Source organism: Solanum pennellii, chromosome 10 (genome assembly GCF_001406875.1).
Source record: "Solanum pennellii chromosome 10, SPENNV200".
NCBI classification, from domain to species: domain Eukaryota; kingdom Viridiplantae; phylum Streptophyta; class Magnoliopsida; order Solanales; family Solanaceae; genus Solanum; species Solanum pennellii.
The window spans coordinates 2,373,955-2,398,063 of record NC_028646.1 but is presented as its reverse complement, the minus strand read 5'-3'; the positions used below and the strand labels follow the sequence as shown (position 1 = coordinate 2,398,063).

Below are 24,109 nucleotides of genomic sequence, written 5' to 3'. Positions count from 1 at the left end.
CAAGCCGGTGGTGGGTGGGTGGGTGGGGCTGTCAGGGATCGAATGATAAATAAAATTTTGAAATTGAAAATATTTTTTTCAAATTAATATTTTTCCCCAAAAAAAGATAATTTGAAATTGGATGAGAGTTTTGGAAAATGTTTTCCTTAATTTTTTAAGGGAAGTCATTTTCCTTAGTTTTGAAGAAAATGAGTTGATTTGGAAAACATTTTCCAAGATTTTGTCCCAACCAAACATGAGAAAATTGGAAAACATTTTCTTCATACCAAACACACTCTTTGTATCTCTTTTTGTGTAGAATATTCATCATATTAAACATTAATTAATATGAGTATTCTGTAATATATTCATATGTGTTATAAATCCATTAAATAAGTGGATAGTCCATAAAGTTAGTACATGAACAACCATTCATATTCACTAGGTTACATGAACCTTTTTGGATAAATATGTATCTATTTATTATGATACTTAATATGGTGACCTTTGGAATGATTTCTCCCTCTATAAATAGGGTTGTTCATTCACTATTGTAATATACACATATGAAACTTATATATACTTGAATAAAAGAAAGTCTTCTCCTACATCTATTTCTCTTGTCTTCTTCTTATAATCTTGATTTTACAACAATATGAATCATTATTTTTTAAGAGAAGTGAAAATTTTTTGGTAGATAAGTAAAAATAAATAGAAAAAAAATATATTATTTTAATCTCATATTCCCTTAATTATGTTTACTTGTCCAATATTTTAAAAAAATATTTTTATTTATTACTTTTGATATATCAATAAAAGACATCTTTAAAATTCAGATAATATTTTGCCACGTAAAATATGCCTTGAAATAAAAAATAAAAACAACACTAACTTGTTTGAGACAAGTTATTAAAGGTACTAATAATACTGAAACTAAAGTTAGAACTTCCCCAAATAAGAAATTTTTAATATATTTATATCTTAAATTTAGAATCTCTATTTTAAAAAACATAATGACAATACATATTTTTATATATATATTATATTTTAAATTTAGAATCTCTAATTTAAAATTAATTGTCAGTTGGTTATAATATAATTATCATTATACGTGATCATGTAGACAATATTACTATTTATAATAGTATAATATTTTTTATGTTCAACATATATATATTTTTAAAATACATTAATATTAAATAATATAAAAATAAAATATTTTTTTCATAATTTAATATTATAATAATAATTTTGACGAAAGTCGGAATATATTTAAGATTATAAATGCAGTTTGGTGAAAAAACAAACTGAAGTGGACTTTTTGTGAGTTTAGATTAAATTATATGCATTCACAATTTTAAATATTAAAAAGAATGTATGTATAGGTGGATCACTTAATTATTGGTAATTAAATGACTTGATAAATATATTATTGTCTAAGCCTCTAAGGTACTCTTTGTTGGAATTATTCTCATATTCTCTTGTTTTAATAAAATCCAAAGCTAAAATAAAAAAATACTTTATGGCCTCTTTTTTATTTTATTCATTGTATAATCTTTTATGAAAGATAAAGTATATTATTGATCTTGTGAAAACTTTATTTAGACTTTTGGCTTACAAGCATTTAGCTATAATTTTCGCGGTTTATTTAACGAATAAAATATTTGTTATTTTGATGTTTTTTCATATTGATTTTTTTTGTTCGTTGATAAATTTGAAATCAACACTATAATATTTCTACTTTATAATGCTCTAAAAGAGAAAAGAATTATCAGATCTACTCTATCAAAAATTCATATTAGAATTCAATATTTATTATTTTTTGGGATAATGCACAAGTACCTCCTCAACTTATGCTCGAAATTTCAGAGACACACTTATATTATATAAAGGTCCTATTATCCCTGAACTTATTACTTATAAAATAATACCTTAGGCTGAAAAAGAGTAAAAATTACTTATAAAATAAATTCAGGAGAACCTTCGTATAGTATAAATGTGTTTCTAAAATTTTGAACATAAATTAAAGAGGTATCGCATCTTCCCTTATTTTTTTATCATTCAAACTTCAAAATAAATTACCTATGAAAATTCTTGTGTACGTTAGGGATAATGCACAAGTACCTCCTTAACCTATGTCCGAAATCCCAGAGACACACTTATACTATACTAAGGTCCTATTACCCCCTGAACTTATTTTATAAGTAATTTTATACCCCTTTTCGACTTACGTGGCACTAGCTTGAAGAAAAAAATCAACCATCGTTGGACCCACAAGATAGTGTCACGTAGGCCGAAAAGGAGTAAAAAATTATTAATAAAATAAGCTGAGGGGGGTAATAGGACCTTAGTATAATATAAGTGTGTCTCTAAGATTTCGAGCATAGGTTAAAGGGGTACTTATGCATTATCTCTGTACATTATGATAACTACTTGAATTTTTCAAAGAAAGAATCTGTTATATATTGTGTTCAAGCAATTTAATAGTCAAAGCTTCTGCAAATATAGGAAAAGATAATATTTTAAAAATAAATAGATCTTATTAATGGATCAAAAGAAAAAGTAGAGTAGCAATTACAAAATTAAAATTCATTAATATTATTACATAATATGTATATCCTGATTATATTAAATTGGGAAAAACATCAAATATATTCACGAACTATCGTAAATAATATATGATAGACTTCGTTATACTTTTGATACATTAATATCTCTATCGTAAAAAAATTAAAGTATATATGTCCTTCACTCTAACGGAAGATTTAATAGGTACACGTGACACGATCTTATCCATCGATCTGATACTTGATAAATATCGAATCAGAGATAAAATTATGATACATATATGTCTCTTAATATAAAAGATATATATGCTCTTATTTTTTTAACGACAGGGGCACAATGTCAAAAATATGACAGATGATATCTAAACTATTTACAATAATTTTGAAATATATTCATCATTTTTTCCTTAATAAATCGGTGAATAAAATTATGATACATATATCTATGTCTGTTACTATAAAAGATATATATGCTCTTATTTTTTAACGACAGAAATACAATATTAAAAAATATGATAAATAACATCTATATACTATTTATAATAATTCTAAAATATATTTATTAATTTTTCGTATATAAATATATTCGATACGAATAAATTTTTTATAGCCAAATTGAGTAATGGGGTTACATTTGATACTCCAATAAAAAAATAATTTTGAGTGGATAATTATTTTTCTTGGAAGACGTGCAAGGTAATCTGTTTCTGGATATAATCCTTATCTGGTCCCATATTACCATGACAAATATTATGGTCTCCCTTTTATTTATACGTTGTTTTTATTTAAAATAATAATGGTTTGTATTTATTATTTTATAAAATTTATATTTTTATATTTATTTTTATTTATTATTATTTAACTTGATATATTCTTTATTGATATAACTATTTTATTAAACAATTTCTATTAAATAATGTTTTGTATTACCGTTTTGAAAAATATATATTTAATGTTGGGTTAAAGCATGAATGGGTATAATATTATTTTTCTTGATATGTCAAAATTAACGAATAAAAATGAAAATTTATTTTAGAAATAAAGAATAATTAAAAGTAAACGGAGAGACTACATAAATAATATTATTTTTTCTATTTTATCATTGGAATTTGAGAGTTACTCCCTCCGTTTAATATTACTTGTTATTCATTCTTAAAATAATTTTTTATTTTTATTTGTCACTTTTAAATAACAACTATTTTCTTCTACGTTTTACCCTTAACATTACTTACTAAGCATCATTTAATATGAATGATTTGATAAATATCTATATTAATAATTATTTTCTTAATTAGTGTATGTGAAGTCAAATTTCGATTAATATAGAAAAACTAAAAGATTTAATTCTGTATATTAGTCAATTCATTAATCAAAATAATTTTTTAACAAAACTTAACTTTCAGAAAATAATAAATAAAAATATAATAATAAATTTAACTATTTTTCTTAAGAAATATAAAATTTAAATAATGACATACAAATAAAAACAAAAAAAGTATATTAAAATAAATATACTTATAATTTCATCCTTTCTTTTTCAAGAACGGATCTATGCATATGTATCTATTACAGGTAGTTGAACATAGAGATCGTGAAAATATCATGCATTTCTGTTTCAATCCGTTTGTCTTATTTTATTTTATTTTTATTTAAAAAAGATATTTTAATAATATTTAAATTTTATTTTTACCTAACATGTTTAAGATTATAAAATTAAAGAAATTTTTATGTGAAAAATCTTTAATTTAAATATCATTAAAAAAATTAAAATCTTTTCAATATTATGTTAAGTCAAAATTGAACAAATAAATTAAATTTAAAAGAGAAAGATAAAATTATTACGATGCACTTATTAGTAATAATTTGTCATTGGCTAATATTTTATGTAAAATCGCTCTCAAAATGTTGAAAAAAAATCATAATATTGACGATGACTAAACAAACGATAAAATTAAAAAATTTATCGATTATAAAGTTATGTCATGTCGAATTAAAACACTTTGAAAAGGGTTAAAAATATCTTAAATTGTGTGAAATTGAATCAGTCTAAAAAACATTTGTTATTGATAGTTTGATCCAAAAATATTTGTATTATTAATAACGTATTCTTAAATCAAACTATGGACGACAAACTAAAAACACTTTTAATCAAGATATAATACATAAACATGACCTTTAACTTCACGTGAATCAGCAACTATGACATTTAGCAGTGGGTGTGCACCAGTAGATACTTAAACTTGTATAAAATTGAAGAAATGAACACATTCATCCTACATGGCAATTTGACGTCCTGTGTATATTATGCCATGTAGGATACGTGGGCTCATTTTTTCAATTTTATACAAGTTTAAGTGTCTACTTATGCATACTCAAAGTTGAAGGATATATTTGTCTGCTAAAGTCAAATTAAGGTTCATATTTATGTATTATGCTTTTTAATCAATTTCGCAAGAATAGTTTTAAGGGGAACTTTTGCATATAGCTACTCAAAAATAGTTTAATTATGCTTCATAGCTATAGTTTGCTAATTATGATTCGTAACTACATGTTATAGGGAAAAGAGCGACAAGTGAGATGGGACATGGGAGAGAGAAACACGTGAGAGAGGACAGAGATATGTATTTGTATATTCAGCGAGCGAGATATGGAGAGAGAGGGGAGGGATGCCAGCGAGATTGGGAGAGGGAGGAGAAAGGCAAATGAGATTGAGAGAGGAGGAGAGATTCGAGCGAGAGAAAACAATAATTTGTATATTTCACATCTCGTTTGTATAATTTGCGGATAAGCTTGTATAATTCGTGTGGCTTTTGTATAATTGAGTAATATAAAGTCTGAAATTATACAAATATGATAAAACTCTAAATAAAGAATTGATACAAATATAAATATATGAACTTTAAACACTTATACATTTATATTATACACATTATATAAATTATGTTATACGAAATTCGAAGCTTATCATACAAACTTTTAAAAAGTTATACACAAAAAGATTGAATGTATCTAGTGATAAAACTGAAAAATCAAAGGAAAAATAATCGTCACATAGAAATACAAATCAAACGAAAAATTTAGTAGCAAATTATACAAATGTGATAAATTATACAAACATGATTAATTATGTAAACTCAAAGTCAATCCACGTAATTAACAGCTAGTCGCAGATAGTTACAGCAAACTATCGCCTAATTTTTAATTCTTTTCCCCAAAACAACTTTGGGGGCAAAAAAGCCACAAACTCACTGAAATTCTAAAATTAAACACAAAACAGTCAGTCTATCAATGGAGACGACGACTCTCACTCAGCTAACAAGTCTCCTCCTCCTCCTCAGCTTCTTCTTCTTTCATGTGTCCAATTCATCTACTGATTTTCCCATCGGAATCCATCCTCTAGGTTTTTCTCACGCTGCGCAAATCTCTGTATAAATTTCTATAATTTTTTTTAACAACTGATAATTTTGCAGATGAGAAATACTATGCTTCGGATGTGATTAAATGCAAAGATGGATCTAAATCCTTTACCATAGATCGGCTCAATGACGATTTTTGCGATTGTATTGATGGAACTGATGAGCCCGGTAAGCAACGTCTCTTCCTTATATTTTAATTAGGCACAGTACATAAACAAATATGCTCTCTAACTTGGCCTCAGGTAAAATCTACGCCCTCCAACTTTGAATATTCACGATTAGACACTTAAATACTTATTTAATTGTATAAGTAGACACACCTGTCCTTTGTGGCATAATAGGATGCCACGTAGGATGTTTAATATTATATAAGTTTAAGTGTTTAGTTGTGCACCTCCAAAGTTGTAGAACGCATAAACAAGCTGACGCTAAGTTAAAACATGTATTTATGAATTAAGCCTTCTAATTATTCATAGGTACCTTTGATCATGCACGAATTTGTAGGCAAAAATTGGGGAACATGAATCATTGGTCTCTCAGATGTTGGCACCCATGCTACACAGTACTAACAATGTAATAAGTGTAATGTACAGATAGGGAAGGTAAAATGTGCACAAACCATACCACTACACTAGAGGTACATAGACTGTTTCCAATAGATGCTCGGCTCAGGAAAAAATAGTTCAAAGTAGTAAAAGGAGATATAATGTAAATGAAGACAAACATGGCGAAATAATATTGACAACATGAAAAATCATCCTAAATAATAGTTGGTATAATACATAAATATATCAATTAACTTGACACCAGCTAACATTTATACCCTCCAACTATGGGTGTGTGCACAAGTAGATACTTAAACTTGTATAGAGTTGGACAAGTAAACACATGCGTCCTACATGTCACAATACACATAGGACGTGAATTGTCAACATAGGACGTTTGTGTCTACTTGTTCAACTCAATCCAAATTTAAGTGTCTACTTGTGCATACCCAAAGTTAGAGGGCATAGATGACAAATGAAGCCAAGTTAAAGTGCACATTTTTGTATTGTGCTACAGTTTTTATGACAAGCTACAATGATAAATCTCACTGTAATTTTTCTTTTAAATCACAAATAATAAGCAAACTCAAAAGGATAAAGAAACTACAAGAAATACAACTAATAGTATGACTAATAATAAAGAGTAATAAGCGAGACAACGCTCAAGTGGCACCCATGCTATAAAAAGTCTAAATGGTGCACTTGCTTGTAACTTGAGTTATTTATATAGAGCACTAGGGATCGATTCCCACTAAATAGTGGTGCACCATGTTCTAGAAATCTTAGAATGTTATTTCTAGAACGGGTTATCTCAATTTGCAACATAGGAGAGTTGACGTTTTCTAACAAAAATGCCAACACAGGTAATCTCAACCTGGAAAAGGGATAGTTAACAGATGCCATTTCTTATATACGCTAGCCTAAATTTGTTTGTCTATGAATGTAAATATATATCTAAGCAGATATAATATATGATATTTTTGCATGGATTTTCAGAAGAGAGCTCCATTAGTAATTCCAAAATGTTAGCTTAGACTAGTTCCATTAGATATGATTGGCGTGAAAGTAACAGTTGGATGCGCTACTACTAAAGTTTTGTATATCACATCATTCATCCTTTCTTGTATATTTTCTGTTGCTCTTCCCCATCACTTTTGATGGTTCCGCAGTTTTGAAACCTATAAAATGCTGGCATATATTTTGTTTGAGTTCTCCTGTCAATTAAATCATTCTCTCCTTTGATAGGAACGGCTGCCTGTCCATCTGGAAAATTTTATTGCCGGAATGTGGGCAGTACGCCTAAATTTCTGTTCTCTTCTCGTGTGAATGATGATATTTGTGGTAAGTACTCCTGGTTAAGGTATTAAGTATATTTTTTTCTCAAGAAACAATTTTATACAATTAATTTTGCTTCCATTCATGTGTTATTTAAAAGTCCGTCCTCTTATTTGAGGCGTGTTTGTTGCTATGATACATGGATTGTTTATGTGTACGTGTTGAATTGGGATATATGCACGTATCAGGGAACAGGGGTGTGTTAGTTAAGTTTGTTTTGCTTATTTCACGTGTATTTGAATAATTTGCACGAATCACCTACACCCTTATCACACCTGTTCAACGTGAATACGTCAAGGCAAGTGAAGGATTTCTGTATCATGGATTTGTTGTTGCTTCATGAAAAATCATCTGCTGTTTTTTTAAGGATAAGTTATTATCATCCATGGATGATGGTCCTTACATGCATATGTTTGCAAGCGGCTTTTGTCATTTGCATTTCATTGAAGAAGAACCAACACGTCCAATGTGGATATGTTTGAAGAATTATTACTTTAGTCCTAAATTATTACTTAAGTCTCGATCATTCGCTTGAGGTAGAGTCTCCTAGAGAATATTTTAATCACCGTGACGCCCTTATGACCGAGTTTGTGACTAAGGACTTAGATGCTTTAGAATATGTTTCTCTTGCTCCTTTCATGTTTTATATTTTATACAGTTGTTTCCTTTTTGGGCATAGCAGTTATTGATTTGTTAATCTATATCTACCACTCTACCCTGTGGTTTGGGTCTTGCTTGCTGATTTAAGATATTTTCAGACTGTTGTGATGGAAGTGATGAGTATGATAGTAATGTCAATTGCCCCAATACCTGCGTAATGGGTGGGGATTTTTCTTATCAAACAAGAAGGTATCGCTCAAGAAGAAAACATCTCGATCGAGTTGGTGGAAGAAATGCTAATGAGGTGATTATGGCTGACTCGGCTCAGAGACTTAAAGGTAATTCTGTTCTCCTCCTTTTTTCTTAAACCTCTGACATGAACTGTGAGCCATCTGATGTGACATTTATTTAATGGTCACTTCAGGTCTGAAGATACTGGTACTTGTACAGGTGGCCCTTATCATTATTTTTCTGGTTTCGCGAAAATTATATCGCCGATCCAAGTCTAAAAGAAGACATTCGCGTTGAGAATTGATCCCAGGAATATTGTTCCTCTATCTTTTGTTGTCTCCCAAACATAATTATTGAATCTAACTTTGGAGTGCAGTTGTGCTCCACAATGTTTCTGAAGGTCCAACTTGCTGATTGTTGACGTTCTTCTTTAAAATGATTCTTACATACATCTATCTGGAGACGGGATTGTGACAACTATTAAGTCCTGCACCAGTCCTCGAAGTATCATATAATCAAATGCTCCTTTGAACTTTTGATTATCTCGGTTGATCAAATTGACAAGTAAGTTGGATACTTCAGCACATCTTTTCGCCTTTTAAGCTCATTGCATTGGGTATGTATAGAAAATCAGTTTTGTATGCTATTAGTCCATCTCACACTTTATCCATGATATCATACAATCGGAAATTGTATATTGTGTTTTTAAGGTTTATATGTGGATTCAAAGAGGAGAATATTACTTGGACAAATACAGGGAGACTATACCCGCGGGTATGCCATTTTCATAGATGATTATCAATGTAGGCATGTTTTTATGTACTATGATTTTAGCTTAGAGATAATGGTTAAAAACACACCTGAAGTTTTACTTTTTTGCGAGTTTCACACCTTAGCTATAAAATGCTTGCGTTTCCTACATGAAGTCCTGAATATCACCAACTATTTATCAAAATACATCTCGTAAAAGTGATACTTCATGTGTGTTAAACTGATGCAGTTCTCTTATATATTGTGCATCAGCCAAACAAGTCACCCATAAATAGGACCAAGCCCAGTCTTCCATTTATAAAGGTGAAGTACCTTCGTTACAGCCCAGAATGAAACAAAGATTGCCAAAAGCATCACCAACCTCTGGATATTCCTGTTCTTCACATGGATAAGAGCATGAGTGACAAAGGCCAACAACAACCCGAAAATCGTGTACAAGAACCCGACTGTAAACCCCTCAGCACCCAACTGCATCCCAGATCCGTCATAAAAGAAAACCAGCTTTCCTGGATCATCTCTATCCACCATAGCTATAGGTATCTTGTTGATTATGTTGTACATTGTCCCCGAAACACTGAAGAAGTACACGAAAATCGACCCTGCCATCCATACATTCTTATCATGCAAAAGGGTGTTCCCAGATACAATCTTTTTCACTAGAAATGGACTCAAGATTAGCCCCAGAGCTATGATACACATCCTCTGCTTCTTTGAAATAAAACCTGGTCGATGAATTGGACCAATAATGTGTTCACTTTTGGCCTCCACGAATTCTGCCATTGATTCAGCATGCTTTGTGGTATCGGAGGACTCCATCTGAATCGAATCCCTTTTGAAATCAATGGCAAAAGGGGGTACTAAACATATATGGGGGAGAGACTTGACACCAAATAGAGCAAACGAAGCTTGTGATTCTTGAAACTCAATGTCAAAGAAGAAGAACTTCTTGTCATCTGGATTGTTTGTGTGAAAAGAAGACGTGAGAACCAAGAACTCGTTTCTGAGTTTGGGGAGTGAAATCTCTGAATCTGAATGTAGCTTCTGAGAATCAAAGAATATAAGGAGAGTGAATGGCCTAGGGACAGGTACCGATAAGATTTGCCAGAGTAATCTGTTTGAAAGGTGAATGACACCAGTAGAAGATCGAGAACGAAGGAGAGTTAGTTCAGAAACCAAATCATCTGAGTTTAAGGTATGATTGATAGGTACAATGAGTAAAAGAACAAGAATGAACAAAAAGGAATTTGTGTTATAAGAGATTGCCATTGTAGTTATGGTGCTTCTATCTGTTCTATTTCATGCTATTTAGTAGAACTTTTGGACTGCTGGTTGCTATATTTTTGCCCATACTTTGATTCCACATGGTGTGTTCCTAAGATTTTTTTTTTCAAATTCTTATTAGAAGCCTATTCGACTAGACAGGTCTCCTTTAACAGGGTTTCCATAGAGAAGTCTTGCTCTGGCTTGCCAAAAGCGTTTAATATTGAGAATGTTGAATGTATAACACACTGATGGAATTGAGTAACAAGGCTTTTAACTAGCTTAGTGAATTGATTTAAATTATCTGTTTTAGGATTACTAATTTAATGCTTAGCATATAGTTCTGGATTTTACTATTTTGACTTGGGGGTTATTATTTCTAACATTGCTCTCTATTTTACATTATTTCGTTACTCTTTCCTTTTTCAACATGTTTGGAAATGCTTTATTTAAATTGAGCGTTTATCAGAAACAACCTCTCTATCTATACAAGGTAGGGGTAATGTCTGACACTCTATCCTTCTCATGCCCCCACTTGTGGAATTACGCTCAGAATGTCAACCAATCAAGGTTATGATAGAATGATACATATTTGGGTTCGACTCTGAGTATGAAATGATCTTTATTAGGGATTTTTATCCTCTCAATGTGAGATTTCCCAACTCTTTAGATCTAGTTAAGTTTCTATATCGATACAAGACACACGGTGCGATTTTATATTTTTTTTGAATATGATCAATAATAAATCAAACTCCATATTATTTTTTATATACATGTGTCAAACACATATCGTTTTGGAAAATTCGTGTAAAAATAAATTTAGATATACTTTTGTGAAAATCACTTCTCATATCGTCTAAATTCTTGATCTGCCTCTTTCAAGGTGGCGTATGATTAACAACGCCCTCTCTAGGCTCGGGCAATAGTCGCGATTCCGCCTCGGTGCGACATACGGGGCACGTTGAGTGATAATTGAACCATTTGTCAATACACTCAACATGAAAATTGTGCTTACAATTAGGCAAAACCCTAACCAGTTCACCATCTTCAATAATACTCAAACAAATTGAACACTCAATAATATCATTATCATGATCATCTCTCTTATAAAGAAATAATGGTAGTGAAGCTATAATGGTCGGGTCAAGACCATTTTTGGGTGGATCAACCTGCGATACGACACTTGTCAAGTCGGAAATTCGAGAATTACTAGTAGTGTAGAGTATCACCAAGCCTTGGGCTTGGCGACGTCTGATGTAGATACGAAGAATAGTAACAACCAAAAAAATAACTATACATATAGAAATTAAGGCAGTGATCATGATTTTGTTAATGATATTATATTTGTTTTTTTTTAATGAACAAATGGATTATCATCAACAAATTAGACCATGGAGATAATAAGAAGAATGGTTTAATTTTATGGAATTTTTTGGTATAAATGTTGGGTTTTTCTATGTGTTTGGTAACGTTGACTAATGAAAAACGTGTATTCATGGAAAATGAATGTAAACAAGTAATGAAATTGTATAAGCCAAATATTCAACCATTGATTATTATTTTATAATACTTTTTTCGTTTTAAATTGTTATAGTATTTTTTATTTATACGTTTCTTAAGAAAATATTATTTTAGGAGGGGTTTTATTGTTTTACCTTTATTTATTTCATAAGATATATATTAAATCTATATTCTTTTGAGACGTTTGAAATTTTCAAAAAATCATTACTACTAAAGATAAAATAAAAATAATAATTAATTTTATATGGAAGTTCTAATTCTATAGAAGTATTTGTGATGTCTTTTCTCTGCAATACTTTAGAAATTACAAGAGAAGTTTCCTTCATAATTTCCTTTTGGCAGAAATAAAGATCAAAACTTTTTTTTATATAATTATTTTTAATTTCTTTAAAATCTTTTTCATGTTTCATTTTAAAGAGTAAAAAACAAAATGTTGAAGAGTCAAATACTCCTCCCCCCAACCCAACACACACATATGAATGACTATTATTTGAAATTTGAAATTTTTGTTTGTGATATTTTATTTTTTAAAAAATATAATAATGCTTTTTTTTCTTCTACCAAAAATATTAACAATCTAACATTAACATAAGAAATTAAAGATAATATGGATAAAAAGATTGAGAAAAAAAACCCAATCATATCACTTAGTTAGTAACGTTCACTTGCATCACATACACACGTGCTCTCTGAACTGTGCAATAAGGTCACCCATAACACGGTTCTCCTACTTGAGTTATCTTAGCCCCAGACCATGCTATTCAATAATATTGTAAAAATGACAGCGTAAGATAACAACTAGTATAGAAAGCAGGTCACCTTTGGAAGCCTTCGCCGATAACGAAAGCATATCGTTCCCGGTACCACTTTGGTACTTTGTTTATAGCTTTTTTAAGTTACACAATAGAAGGAAAGAATGGTATTTCAGGATTGGTCGTTGTGTGTCACCACCTCCCACCTATCCTACACATTCGATTAAGGTTGTCACTGCGAAGCTATAGTTAAGGTGCACCGGGTCCTACCGTCTAGCCGTTGGTACTCCGCATCTTCACGGAGAATTAAATTTCACCGAGTCCATGTCGGAGACAGCAGGGCAGTCATTACACCATTCATGCAGGTCGCTATTTATGCGACAAGAAATTTCGCTACCTTAGGACAGTTAGAGTTACTGCCGCCGTTTACCGGGACTTCCATTCAAAGCTTATAACACTTTTCTGAGATATTTGCTACACTTAGTAATACTTATATACTATACGTTATACCTTATTTAGAAACATTTTTAAAAAGTATATATTATTTTATATAAAATAGGAGATATAATAACTAAAATAAAAATCAGTAGTATATAAATAATTAAATTTTCATTACCAATATTTACATAAAATTACAAGTAAAAAGCATTAAAAATGAGAATTAAAGAAAAAAATATTTTTTTAGGTTTGAAACTGAGATTTTATGCATAAAATATCAAGATTGGATTAATAAGTCGAGGTTTCATGAGAGAAAAACACAACTCAAACAAAGAAATTGACTCTCAACCGTTTGCTTACTTAGCATTATTATTTATATGTTAATTGTGCTACAATCATTTATATAACCTCAGTGAAACAAATCAACCATTACAAAATTAATTATTTATTAAAAAATAATAATTTTGAAATGATACATTCACATTGGCCATAACATGCAAAAAAAGCAAGAAGATTTTTTAATTTAATTTGGGGAGCATTTTGTATTATTTCTATTAGCAATACTTGGTATTTGATGAATCTAAATGTATATAATTATAAGTACCTTGGAAAATAATTTAGCTTTGTATGTAACAATGATTTTAAAATGTATTAACATGCATTAAAGTTTATATATTATAGGGGTGGTCAGATATCTCTTTTCGAGATTATGAATTTTTTGAAAATTCAAGTCACTCCTTATTGTATGGACACAATTTCAGGATACTTTCATAATTTATCGTTTTTCAGATAAAAATATAAGAGAGTTTACTTATAAAATACTTTTATCTGTTTGAATGATATTTTTATTTTTATTGTTGACAGATACAATGAGTTAAGCTAAATATGAGTATAGAGAAAACATAGAAAAATGAAAACTTTTTACTTGTTCGTTCAATCTTAATCGAAATTTATAGTAGGATAAAAACACAAGATGTTCAATATCATAAATGATCTTTTTATTTATATTGATTGATTTTAATTCATGTTATCAGATATTAATTATATGTTTGTACTACGTTATTTTGGATATTATTACCAAAAATTATTTATTAATATAAATATTTAAATAGTATAATTTAAAGTTCTAAAATATTCCACTATAAAATAATTATTCTTTATTTTTTTATATTATTTCTCCACAAATATCAATATTTTCGAAATGAAATAATATTATTATATAATATAAGATAAATTACAATTTATTGTGGATTTGAGTCATACACTCAAGTAGTGTAAAGTATAGTTGCATGTCAGTAAGTTTTTGTAATTAGAAGTGATAAAGCTAGCTTAAGAAAATATAGTTCATCTAATCTGTTTGAAGTTTGGGTTAATTATTGACTGATTTATGTATTATTTATCGACTTATAAAAAATTAAGTTAATATATAATCTAAATTAATACACGAGAAATTTATTAAAATATTTACAAAAGATATTTGTCTTATTTGATATGTATATAGCCTTAATAAAGAAAAAGTATTAATTTATTAGATTCAACAGGGATGTCAAATTATCCATTGACACAATTTCACTTGACACCACTTTCTAAGACTATTCAAATTAAATCGAAAAAGTTTTATTGATTTATTGGTAATGAAATATTGATTTAGCGTGAGTTTGATAACAATTTTGATTCTCTTTAGATATCAGGTTATTAATTTTTAACGATTTGAGTTATCTTTTTTAAATGAACGAATCAATGATCCGACAGTAAAATCACATTTATTGTACTATTTAGTATATAAATCCTTACCTTAATTAAGATTTTGGTTTCATTCTTTTATTTCTCACTCTCTCATACTCTCGATTATTCTATAAAGTGTCAATTGTCAATATTTACTTCTAAACAGAAGCTGATGCTATTTATTAGCTCATGTGCATTATTTTTGATTGGTGACCTTCTTTTTAGTGATTTTCAATGATCTTTAGTGTGAAATGTTAATGATTAAACAAATAACAATTTATAACTCGATAACTCACCTTAGCTTGCTTCTAATTTGACTTTCCTTTAAATATCGATAACATATTTGATCACACAAATACTAAATGCGAGTTTTCATTTTATCCATCGAGCTTCAATACGATGAATAATGTTAAAATCCCTTTAAATATCGATAACATATTTGATCACACAAATACTAAATGCGGGTCTTCATTTTATCCATCGAGCTTCAATACGATGAATGATGTTAAAATAATATATATGTATCATTTATCAAATTACCTATCAACATTTTTTGGCTATATCTTAAATAGGGGTTCTAAAAGTGGCTATATGTGCACTTGCCTCCAACGAAAGAGTTACTATTTGGACTTTTTAAGGCCCAATGACCTTCCCAACTCTACAGAACCAAACACTTCCCACGCGCCACCATCAACGCGTGGATAACGTCTGCAAACACCAAGACAAATGTTGACGCTCCGATCAACCCGAAATCCATGCCGTCGATATCTGAGCTTCTTCGCGATGACAAAATCTTAGCCGTCAATAACGTCGTGGCCTGCACGCGACTCGCATTTCTCCCTCTCCTCTCCTCCGCTTACCGACCACTATTCTTCTCCGATATTTGGGAAAAAACAAAGAACGATTTGCAGTAAACAGCTGATTGATAGAGAGAAACTGAGCATCTGAATGATAGAGAGAGAGAAGAGAGAGAGAAACTCTGTGTGTGTATTCTAAGATCTACTAAAGGTATGTGTTCGTTAATGTGTTCTTAGTTTAAACCCTAAATCTCTATAATTTGATTTAATAATTTACAGAAATGCTAACTTTTTTTGCATTCATGGCTATTTACGGCTCTTGTCAGCTTGCGAGTGTGTAATGATTTGATTTTTGTTGTTGTTTTGAGCAGTATATTTGAGCTATGAAATTGTTTCTGCTTAAGGACTGTTTGCTTAGGGTTTCTATCACTGTACATGTACTAGTTTGTGCTTCTGCGTGTTATTTGTTGTAAGATTAGCTTACTTGAGAGGAAATTCAGTGTTTCTCTTTATCGGTAGGAGTTAAGTTTTGTTGAAAAGCAAGAGAAATTAACATATATATATGTAATTGCCTTTTGAACTATGTGTTAGGGTTTTGTTGTTGAATGTATTACTTCAGGGACAATGATGAATGGTGAAGATCAAGGATCGGAAGAGCAGCAGAATATGACTGAAAGCAAAGTGTACAGACGGAAGTCGTTTAAAGGGTTAAATAGCATAGGTGATGGCTTACAACATTCACATTCTGAAATCCTAGGTATGGAAGACGTCAATTCATCTCGAAAAATAGTTGGTTTGCGCTTAGAAGCGGCTTCAGAAGGTTCTTCAAGTCTGAATCGTGCACTAACATTGGAGAATACTGGAATATTCGCAGGTAGTGGTCAAGAAAACAGTGCTAGAATCAATTTGACGTTCAAGTCCAAGCGGGAGATGAGAGAGATAAGAAGAAAGCTACAGAGTGAATTGGACTTGGTTAGGAGTTTGGTGATGAAGATTGAGGCAAAAGATGTACAGAAGACTGGCCCTGGAATTGATAAGGATAGTGGGGTGCGACGGGTACATTCAGACGTGTCAAAAATGGGGCAACACCTTGAGTCCAGGCCTTTGAATCAGTTAAGTGTATCGGTTTTGGAGAACAGCCATGGTGTGGGTGAGAATTTGGAGAAAGAGAAGAGGACACCAAAGGTAAACCAATTTTATAGGAACTCAGAATTTCTCTTAGCTAAGGATAAGATTCCCCCAGCTGAAAGCAACAAGAAGTCGAAATCAAATGCAAAGAAAGTGAGTGGGCCAGAATCAGGACCTGGTATTGAGTTAGGGAAGTTCTCAAATCAAATGCTAAAGAATTGTCGTGCTTTGCTTGAAAGATTGATGAAGCACAAGCATGGTTGGGTGTTTAACCAGCCTGTTGATACAGAAGGTCTTGGTTTACATGACTATTTTGACATTATTAAGAATCCAATGGACCTGGGAACTGTGAAGTCCAGGCTTGAGACAAATCTGTACAAGTCTCCTAAAGAATATGCTGAGGATGTGAGACTAACATTTCAAAATGCCATGACGTATAACCCAAAGGGCCAAGATGTTTATATGATGGCTGAGCAACTTTCCAAGATATTTGAGGAGAAGTGGCCCTCTATAGAGGCTGATTATATGAGCGAGTTGAGATTGTCAATGGACTCTGAGGTGAGTTTGCAGACTCCTACATCTAAGAAACCTCCACCATTGCGGCCTTCTGGAATGAGGAAGACTTTAGACAGGTCAGAATCAACGACCAGACCTGTTGGTTCTAAGACTAAATCTGTCACAGTCTCCCAATCTGGAAGGATCCCTGCACCAAAGAAGCCGAAAGCAAAGGATCCCAATAAAAGGGAGATGACATATGATGAGAAGCAAAAGCTTAGCACAAGCCTACAGAATTTGCCATCTGAAAAGCTTGAAAATGTTGTACAGATCATCAAAAAGAGGAATTCATCTCTTTGCCAACAGGATGATGAGATTGAAGTGGATATTGACAGTGTTGATACTGAGACCCTATGGGAGCTCGACCGGTTTGTTATCTATTACAAAAAGAGCTTGAGCAAGAACAAAAGAAAAACTGAACTTGCAGATCAAGAAAAAAAGGAAACTGAACAGAATGTTCAGGAGAAGGTAAATTATTGAGCATTATTTTTTCTGATCTGATCCTCTTTTTTTTTTCCCCCTGTTTGGGTAATAATTTGTTGTTTCATGTTTTATGCTCTCCTTGCTATTTTGCAGAATGCTAACCCAGTTGTGGTAGAAATTTCAAAAGAAAGCAAAGCAGGTAAGTTTTTAAATTGTGAGATTTGCCAACTCTTAGGTATGGTAACCAAATGATCTATTTTGGAGATAATTATTGACTCAGTTATATGTGCTGGCAGAAGAGAAAGGTACTCCCTCCAATCTTGCTCAACTAGAAAATCAGGGGAAAAATATTAGTCAACCAGGCAGCTCTAGCACTGACTCGGTGTCATCATCAAGTGGTAACTTTTTTACCTTTTTCTTTCTCTCTCACTTTTGTTTTGATTTGCCTTTTTCTTTTGTGTTAGCGTGTGTTGGGGGGTGGAGGTTTGGGGTGTTAAGATTGGATATTTTACTTTTCTCTAATTGTTTCATGTCACTTGCAGATTCTGATAGTGAAAGTTCCTCAGGAGGTGGATCTGATGCAGAACATTCACCAAAAAGTTGACACTTTTGTCCAGATACAATGTTCTCTTATTAAATGTCTTGTGGTAAATACTGGACTCTGTTTCCACTGGTTATGTTGTTGTTGTGTTTCCTCGGTCAATGCTAACTAAAATCTTTTGACTTGTCGCCTTAAGTGCAGCAGCTGTCCAACTAAGGTTCTGTTTACTGATACTAATTTAAATAATCCAAATGCCTTTTATAAACTTGATTTATATTTCATTCTCTGTGTTAAGTTTTTCGGTGATAGGTACCTTGAAGCTCTACAAAATGCCAAACACAGAAATGTGTTTGCTTAAGTCTACTGTTGCTAAACTTTAAAGATTTGCAAAAGATCGTGGCATAGAGCTTATAGAGCATACGATGAAATTTTTTGTAAGTATGATAGAGCATAATATAGGGATATTACAAGAGAGATAGAGGCACATTTTAGGTTTATTCCTGATAGATTTATACAAGAGCTATAACTTTTGCTATAAATGATTGATGGAAAGATACCCATTGGGGTGGCCGAATGGTTTAGGCTTGGGACTTCCACGTTGGCAGTCTCAAGTTCGAAACACCTTGCCAGCGACAGCAAGGGGTTTGCCTTTTGGAACTCCTTGCCAGCGACAGCAAGGGGTTTGCCTTTTGGGTCGAGCTTGTCGCAGTGAGCTACCTCTCCTATGTGGTTTGCGAGCTATTGCATAAGAGCGGGAGTTTTACCCTGTGCGCAACCAAAGGGTAGTGGTTGCGGGTTTCCCTGTCTTGAAAAAAAAAAAGATTGATGGAAGGTGAAAGGTGAGGAGAAGTTATCCAATGGGATATTCATTGATGTTAGGAAGTATATGATGAAGTGTCACAAAAAATCTTTTTGGTGGTTGCTCAAAAATAATAAAGTTCAAATAAAATGTTTAAATGTCAAAAAGGGCATGTATGAAGGAGTGCCATGTTAGCAAGATGAGAAGGTTTGAGATATTCAATTTTTTGGGTGAAACCAATCATGAATTGCTTAAAAATCTCTAGAATAATAGAAGCCGACTTAGAAAGTTGGAAGAAATATAGAGGAGTTTCCCGTATATTGCTTTACATTATATATTCCCTTGAGCCCATATTTATACATCTTACTAGTTTTAGCACGTACATGTGTTGCACGTGTTATTTGCGCCTGTTAATAGAAGTGTATAAAATATAGAATACAAATGAAGTATGAATTTAGACTTGAACCTGTAATAAGGATTGGACATATTAAGAAAATTAATTAACTTTATGCATAGACCCCAGATTATACAATAATTAGTTCAAATGAGTTGAACAACACACACCATCATCCTTCAAGTTTGCCCAGTCTCTAGGTGTAGTTTATTTACAAATTCCTTTATAATATCAAAAAAGTTATTTATAAATATTTACATATTACTCCTTACGTCCCAATTAGTGTGACACTCTTGCCTTTTTAAGTCCATCTCAAAAAAATGACACATTTTAATTTTTTTTTGAAACTGTGTTAGTTTTATTGTTTTTGTATTTAGTGATAATTTAACTTTAAAATGTCCATTTTACCTTTAATGAGATGATTCATAGTCACACAAATATCTATGGCTTATTTTAGACTACAAATTTCAAAAGTTTTCTTTTCTTTCTTGGACTTTGTAACCAGTCAAACGTCAATATAGATTCAACAACAACAGCGTACCACTGAATATCAAATATAGATTCAAAAGAAAGATTTGAGCCAAAAAGAGAGGATTAAACATATTAGGAAAAGGGAAAGGGTCATATTAGCCCCCGTACTCTCAGAAAAGGGTCATATTTGCACTTCGTTATACTTTTTTGATATAATTACTCTTGTCATCTAACTTTAAGGCCACATTTACCCTCCATCCGTTAAATCCCCATATTCCCACAAAATTACTGATGTGGCACTTACATGGATTTTAATTTTTTCCTAAATAAATCTAATCACTATTTAATTCATTTTAACCTATTTATACGATTAAATCCGATCCACTAACCAAAACAAATCCAACTTGCTTCCTGCTTAAATTTTCTCTACACAGGCATTTCTATACAAACAAACAGGGTAGTTTCAAAAAAATATACAAACAAACAGGGGAAATGATATATCTCCTCTTTCATATTAGACAATAATCAGATTAGAAACAAAAATAGATTTTAACATTCAATCCAACATCTTTTGTTTAGCATATTAGAGCCAACTTTCACTGGTTAAGCATTTTATTCAAAAATAGTTGCAGTTTTTGGTTGAGAACATGATGGGCATACTTGGGCAATTAGAGAGAAAAGAATTCAAAGTCTATTGTAGTGGAATAAAGATGAATATGGACAGTGGAAAGAATGTGTTATCATAGAGGAACTGCTTGCTGGATAGATCCCAATTCAACCAATAGTTGGGAATGATGACGCGAGTAACCAGAGAGGGGGTATAGAGGGGGCCTAACTGATTTGGATACTTTAGTGCTTCAGATCAGCTTCTAAGCAAACTTGCTTGGGCTTGACAATAAGAGGTGATTTGATTCATTGCGTGATGAACTCTGAGCTCTCATACACCCTGATATGTTCTCTAATCCTCTCAGATTTTCCAAATCAATAAATAGAAGTTCTGGAATATTCACTGCCTTGATCCATCTCATGAAGCCACCAGGAAACATTTAATGGAAATCCACGGTAGTCTCCTGCTCCGTTACATGGACACTCAACGACCAGCTTTTAGGTTTATTTTGGTAGTGGATCGGGTTTAATCGCGTGGATAGGTAATTTTATGTGGGAATATGGGAATTTAACAGATGAATGGTAAATATGGCCTTAAAGTTGGATGACAAGGGAAAATATATCCAAAAAGTATAAGCAAGAGCAAATATGACCCTTTTCTGTTAGGAAAATTTATTTCCTAATACACTACAACATAATATAATAATTAGTTTATATGAGTTGAATAACATACACCAATTGTTTTTCAATTTTGTCAAGTATTTAAGTGTAGTTTAATTATATATTTTATGATGATGAATGTAAAATAATATCAAGATGTTTCTAAAATAATTATTTATCATGAGATAAATAGAAAGGTTAACCTGAACTGATGAAATCGTGAAAATGCCAGCTAGATTTTCAAGGAAAATGATAGAATATCACTTGAGATGATTTGACCAATATCGTTTGTATACATACCGATGTTGTGTGGTGGTATGATGACTGAAGGAGCTAAAAGGCTAGATCTAAGATCACATTCAGGTATGTTGTCTCGAAATCTATGCCGACTTAAGTAACAAAATGCAAAGGTACCATATAGGTAATACCAGCTGGCTGATTAGGAATTAGTTGTTGTTACACTTATATTAGATTCGGGTTTGTTTGAATAGAGAATACTTCTCGTAGGAGACTAGAGACCACCTAAATGTTTTAAAAGACAATTTTCTTAGTATTGGAATAGGATGAACTTGAATAGAGTAGAATGATACAGAGGATGCAATTTTCAAGAATGGAATGAAAGTGGATTCATATAGTTAAAACCCCAATTAGTTTAGGATTGAGTTATACTTATTGATTGATCTTGTGAATTACATGGAGTGGATGATTTACTGGAGTTCAAAGCACCCTTAAATTCCTAAAGGTTAGCAGTCAATCAGAGAAATAAAGAATGCTGAACATAGAATAGTGCAGCTTAACATTATGGTCTTGTGGTTGGTGAGTATTTTTTTTTCTTTCTTATTATTTACAGTATGTATGATCGCTGGAGGTTAAGGTAACATTGATAACACTAACTTGCGAATGATATAGAACCTGCATATATGATAGATGATTGTATTTTGAGTCTCGTTGGCATGATTTTTTGCCATTTTATGTAGGGTAAATTTATGTATCCCAGAGAGGGACCTTAATTGAATTCTCATACATCCTGAAGGTAGTGCCATTATAACACGGTGTTGGTAACATAAATGATGGAAGTTTCACATATGTGAAATTGTAGAGGTCTGTACATCATAGTTGCGTAACATGATTGACGAAAATGGTTAGTCTTCCGTTAACTGCTATAATTTCCTTTTGGGTGAAGATTTTGAGCTCCATCCTCGAAAAAAGATCTTGAGCACCCCATAGTCTTGTTGCTTTACCAGGGTTGTGTGGTGAAAGACCAAACATTAAACATCAGATATATCTACTCTTTTGTGATCGAGTTATGCAGAAACAAATTAGACCTATGTTGCTCAAACTCTTCAAAAATGTTCTCTGGTGTATTTCTTGAGTATCCAACATGGGTGTGGTGTAGCATATTTTTGGAGAGTCCGAGCAACACAAAATTAAGCAATATATCTTACTCTATGTTGATTTATACAAGTGTGCCAGAACTATAGTTGGTAGCTATCTTTTCTCTGAATTAATCTTATTCATGCTCTCTAAGTCATGCTTGAACTCGAACTCAAACTCAAGTCGCTAATATTTCCAAGTTTGTTTGCTTGCAGATTTCAAAATCGCGATCATGCGTATGTGGTCCTTCAATCAAGAGGGTGCTGCTGTAGGTGGTTGTGGCATATGCTAGTGACTGGTCTCAATTTGTATAAAATAGTAGCATCTAGTTTGCAGCATAACTTATGTATATTTTGCTTATGGATTACTGATTTGTGCAGTTTGAAGTCATTGTTATGGTCACATGGACCTGTGTACTCAGTGATTGAATCACTTGAATGTGGTACAACTTTTTTTTTTTTTAATCTCTTCCTAATTTGTACTAGTTTTAGGTGCTCTGTCAATATATCCTATGCTTCAATGAAGTAATAAATTAATTAGGACAATTATCTAATTTTTAGTATGTTTGAATCAATAATTGTTTCCCTACTGATGCATAACATGCGTTGGATAAAACTTACATGCACATATTGTTAGTATGGTAGTTAGGGGTGTACAAATCGAATTCATTAAATTAAATAGACAAACCAAATCAAATCGGAAAAAAAATTGACTTATGGTTTGGTTTGATTGGTTTGACGATTAAAGAAAAAAATCGACCGCTCTTGGTTTGGTTTGGTATTAGAAAAAAAAGAATCAAACTGAACTCAAGACAAATCGACACATATATATTTACATAATTTATTTTATTTACAGATAAAAAAATATTATTTACATATAATCTACTTTGGTGATATATTTTTAGTTAGTTTATGATTTTTAATTTTATATATTTTATTTCAAATTTGGATTTGTAAAATTTTGTTTATATACACATATATATATAATTTATTTTATTTATAGCTAAAAAATATTATTTATTTTGCGAATATATTTTTAGTAAGTTTAGAGTTCTCTCTCTCTCTCTCTCTCTATCTATCTATATATATATATATATAAATTTATTTTATTTATAGATAAAATTATTTACATATAAATCTACTTTATTGATATATTTTTAGTTAGTTTATAGTTTTCAATTTTATATATCTTATTTTAAATTTGGACTTGTAAAAGTTTGTA

The 24,109-nt window shown here is 31.4% G+C and overlaps 3 protein-coding genes and 1 pseudogene across 5 annotated transcripts; 2 read left to right on the top strand and 2 right to left on the bottom strand.

Annotated features, from left to right (window-relative positions):
* Positions 1-5,765: 5,765 nt before the first annotated feature.
* Positions 5,766-9,124, top strand: LOC107032152 (glucosidase 2 subunit beta). The gene is made up of 5 exons (XM_015233727.2): positions 5,766-5,946; positions 6,017-6,130; positions 7,753-7,848; positions 8,601-8,780; positions 8,867-9,124. Exons 1-5 carry the CDS (start codon positions 5,835-5,837, stop codon positions 8,968-8,970), a joined length of 606 nt encoding a protein of 201 aa, XP_015089213.1. The 5' UTR covers positions 5,766-5,834; the 3' UTR covers positions 8,971-9,124.
* A 446-nt stretch (positions 9,125-9,570) lies between these two features.
* Positions 9,571-10,727, bottom strand: LOC107032151 (probable dolichyl-diphosphooligosaccharide--protein glycosyltransferase subunit 3B). Its single transcript, XM_015233726.2, has one exon. It carries the CDS (start codon positions 10,708-10,710, stop codon positions 9,706-9,708), a length of 1,005 nt encoding a protein of 334 aa, XP_015089212.1. The 5' UTR covers positions 10,711-10,727; the 3' UTR covers positions 9,571-9,705.
* An 826-nt stretch (positions 10,728-11,553) lies between these two features.
* LOC114074447 lies at positions 11,554-12,088 on the bottom strand (annotated as a pseudogene).
* Positions 12,089-15,748: 3,660 nt separating this feature from the next.
* On the top strand, positions 15,749-23,441 carry LOC107002526 (transcription factor GTE4). Of its 3 annotated transcripts, XM_015200581.2 has the most exons (7): positions 15,752-16,148; positions 16,557-16,694; positions 16,812-18,088; positions 18,197-18,242; positions 18,340-18,441; positions 18,586-18,690; positions 23,104-23,441. In XM_015200581.2, the coding sequence occupies exons 2-6, from the start codon at positions 16,562-16,564 to the stop codon at positions 18,645-18,647; spliced, it is 1,620 nt and encodes a 539-aa protein (XP_015056067.1). In that variant the 5' UTR covers positions 15,752-16,148; positions 16,557-16,561; the 3' UTR covers positions 18,648-18,690; positions 23,104-23,441. The 3 variants fall into 3 exon arrangements, with proteins under 3 accessions (XP_015056066.1, XP_015056064.1, XP_015056067.1); XM_015200580.2 differs by having other exon boundaries at positions 15,749-16,148; positions 16,529-18,088; XM_015200578.2 differs by having other exon boundaries at positions 15,750-16,148; positions 16,557-18,088.
* The last annotated feature ends 668 nt before the right edge of the window (positions 23,442-24,109 follow it).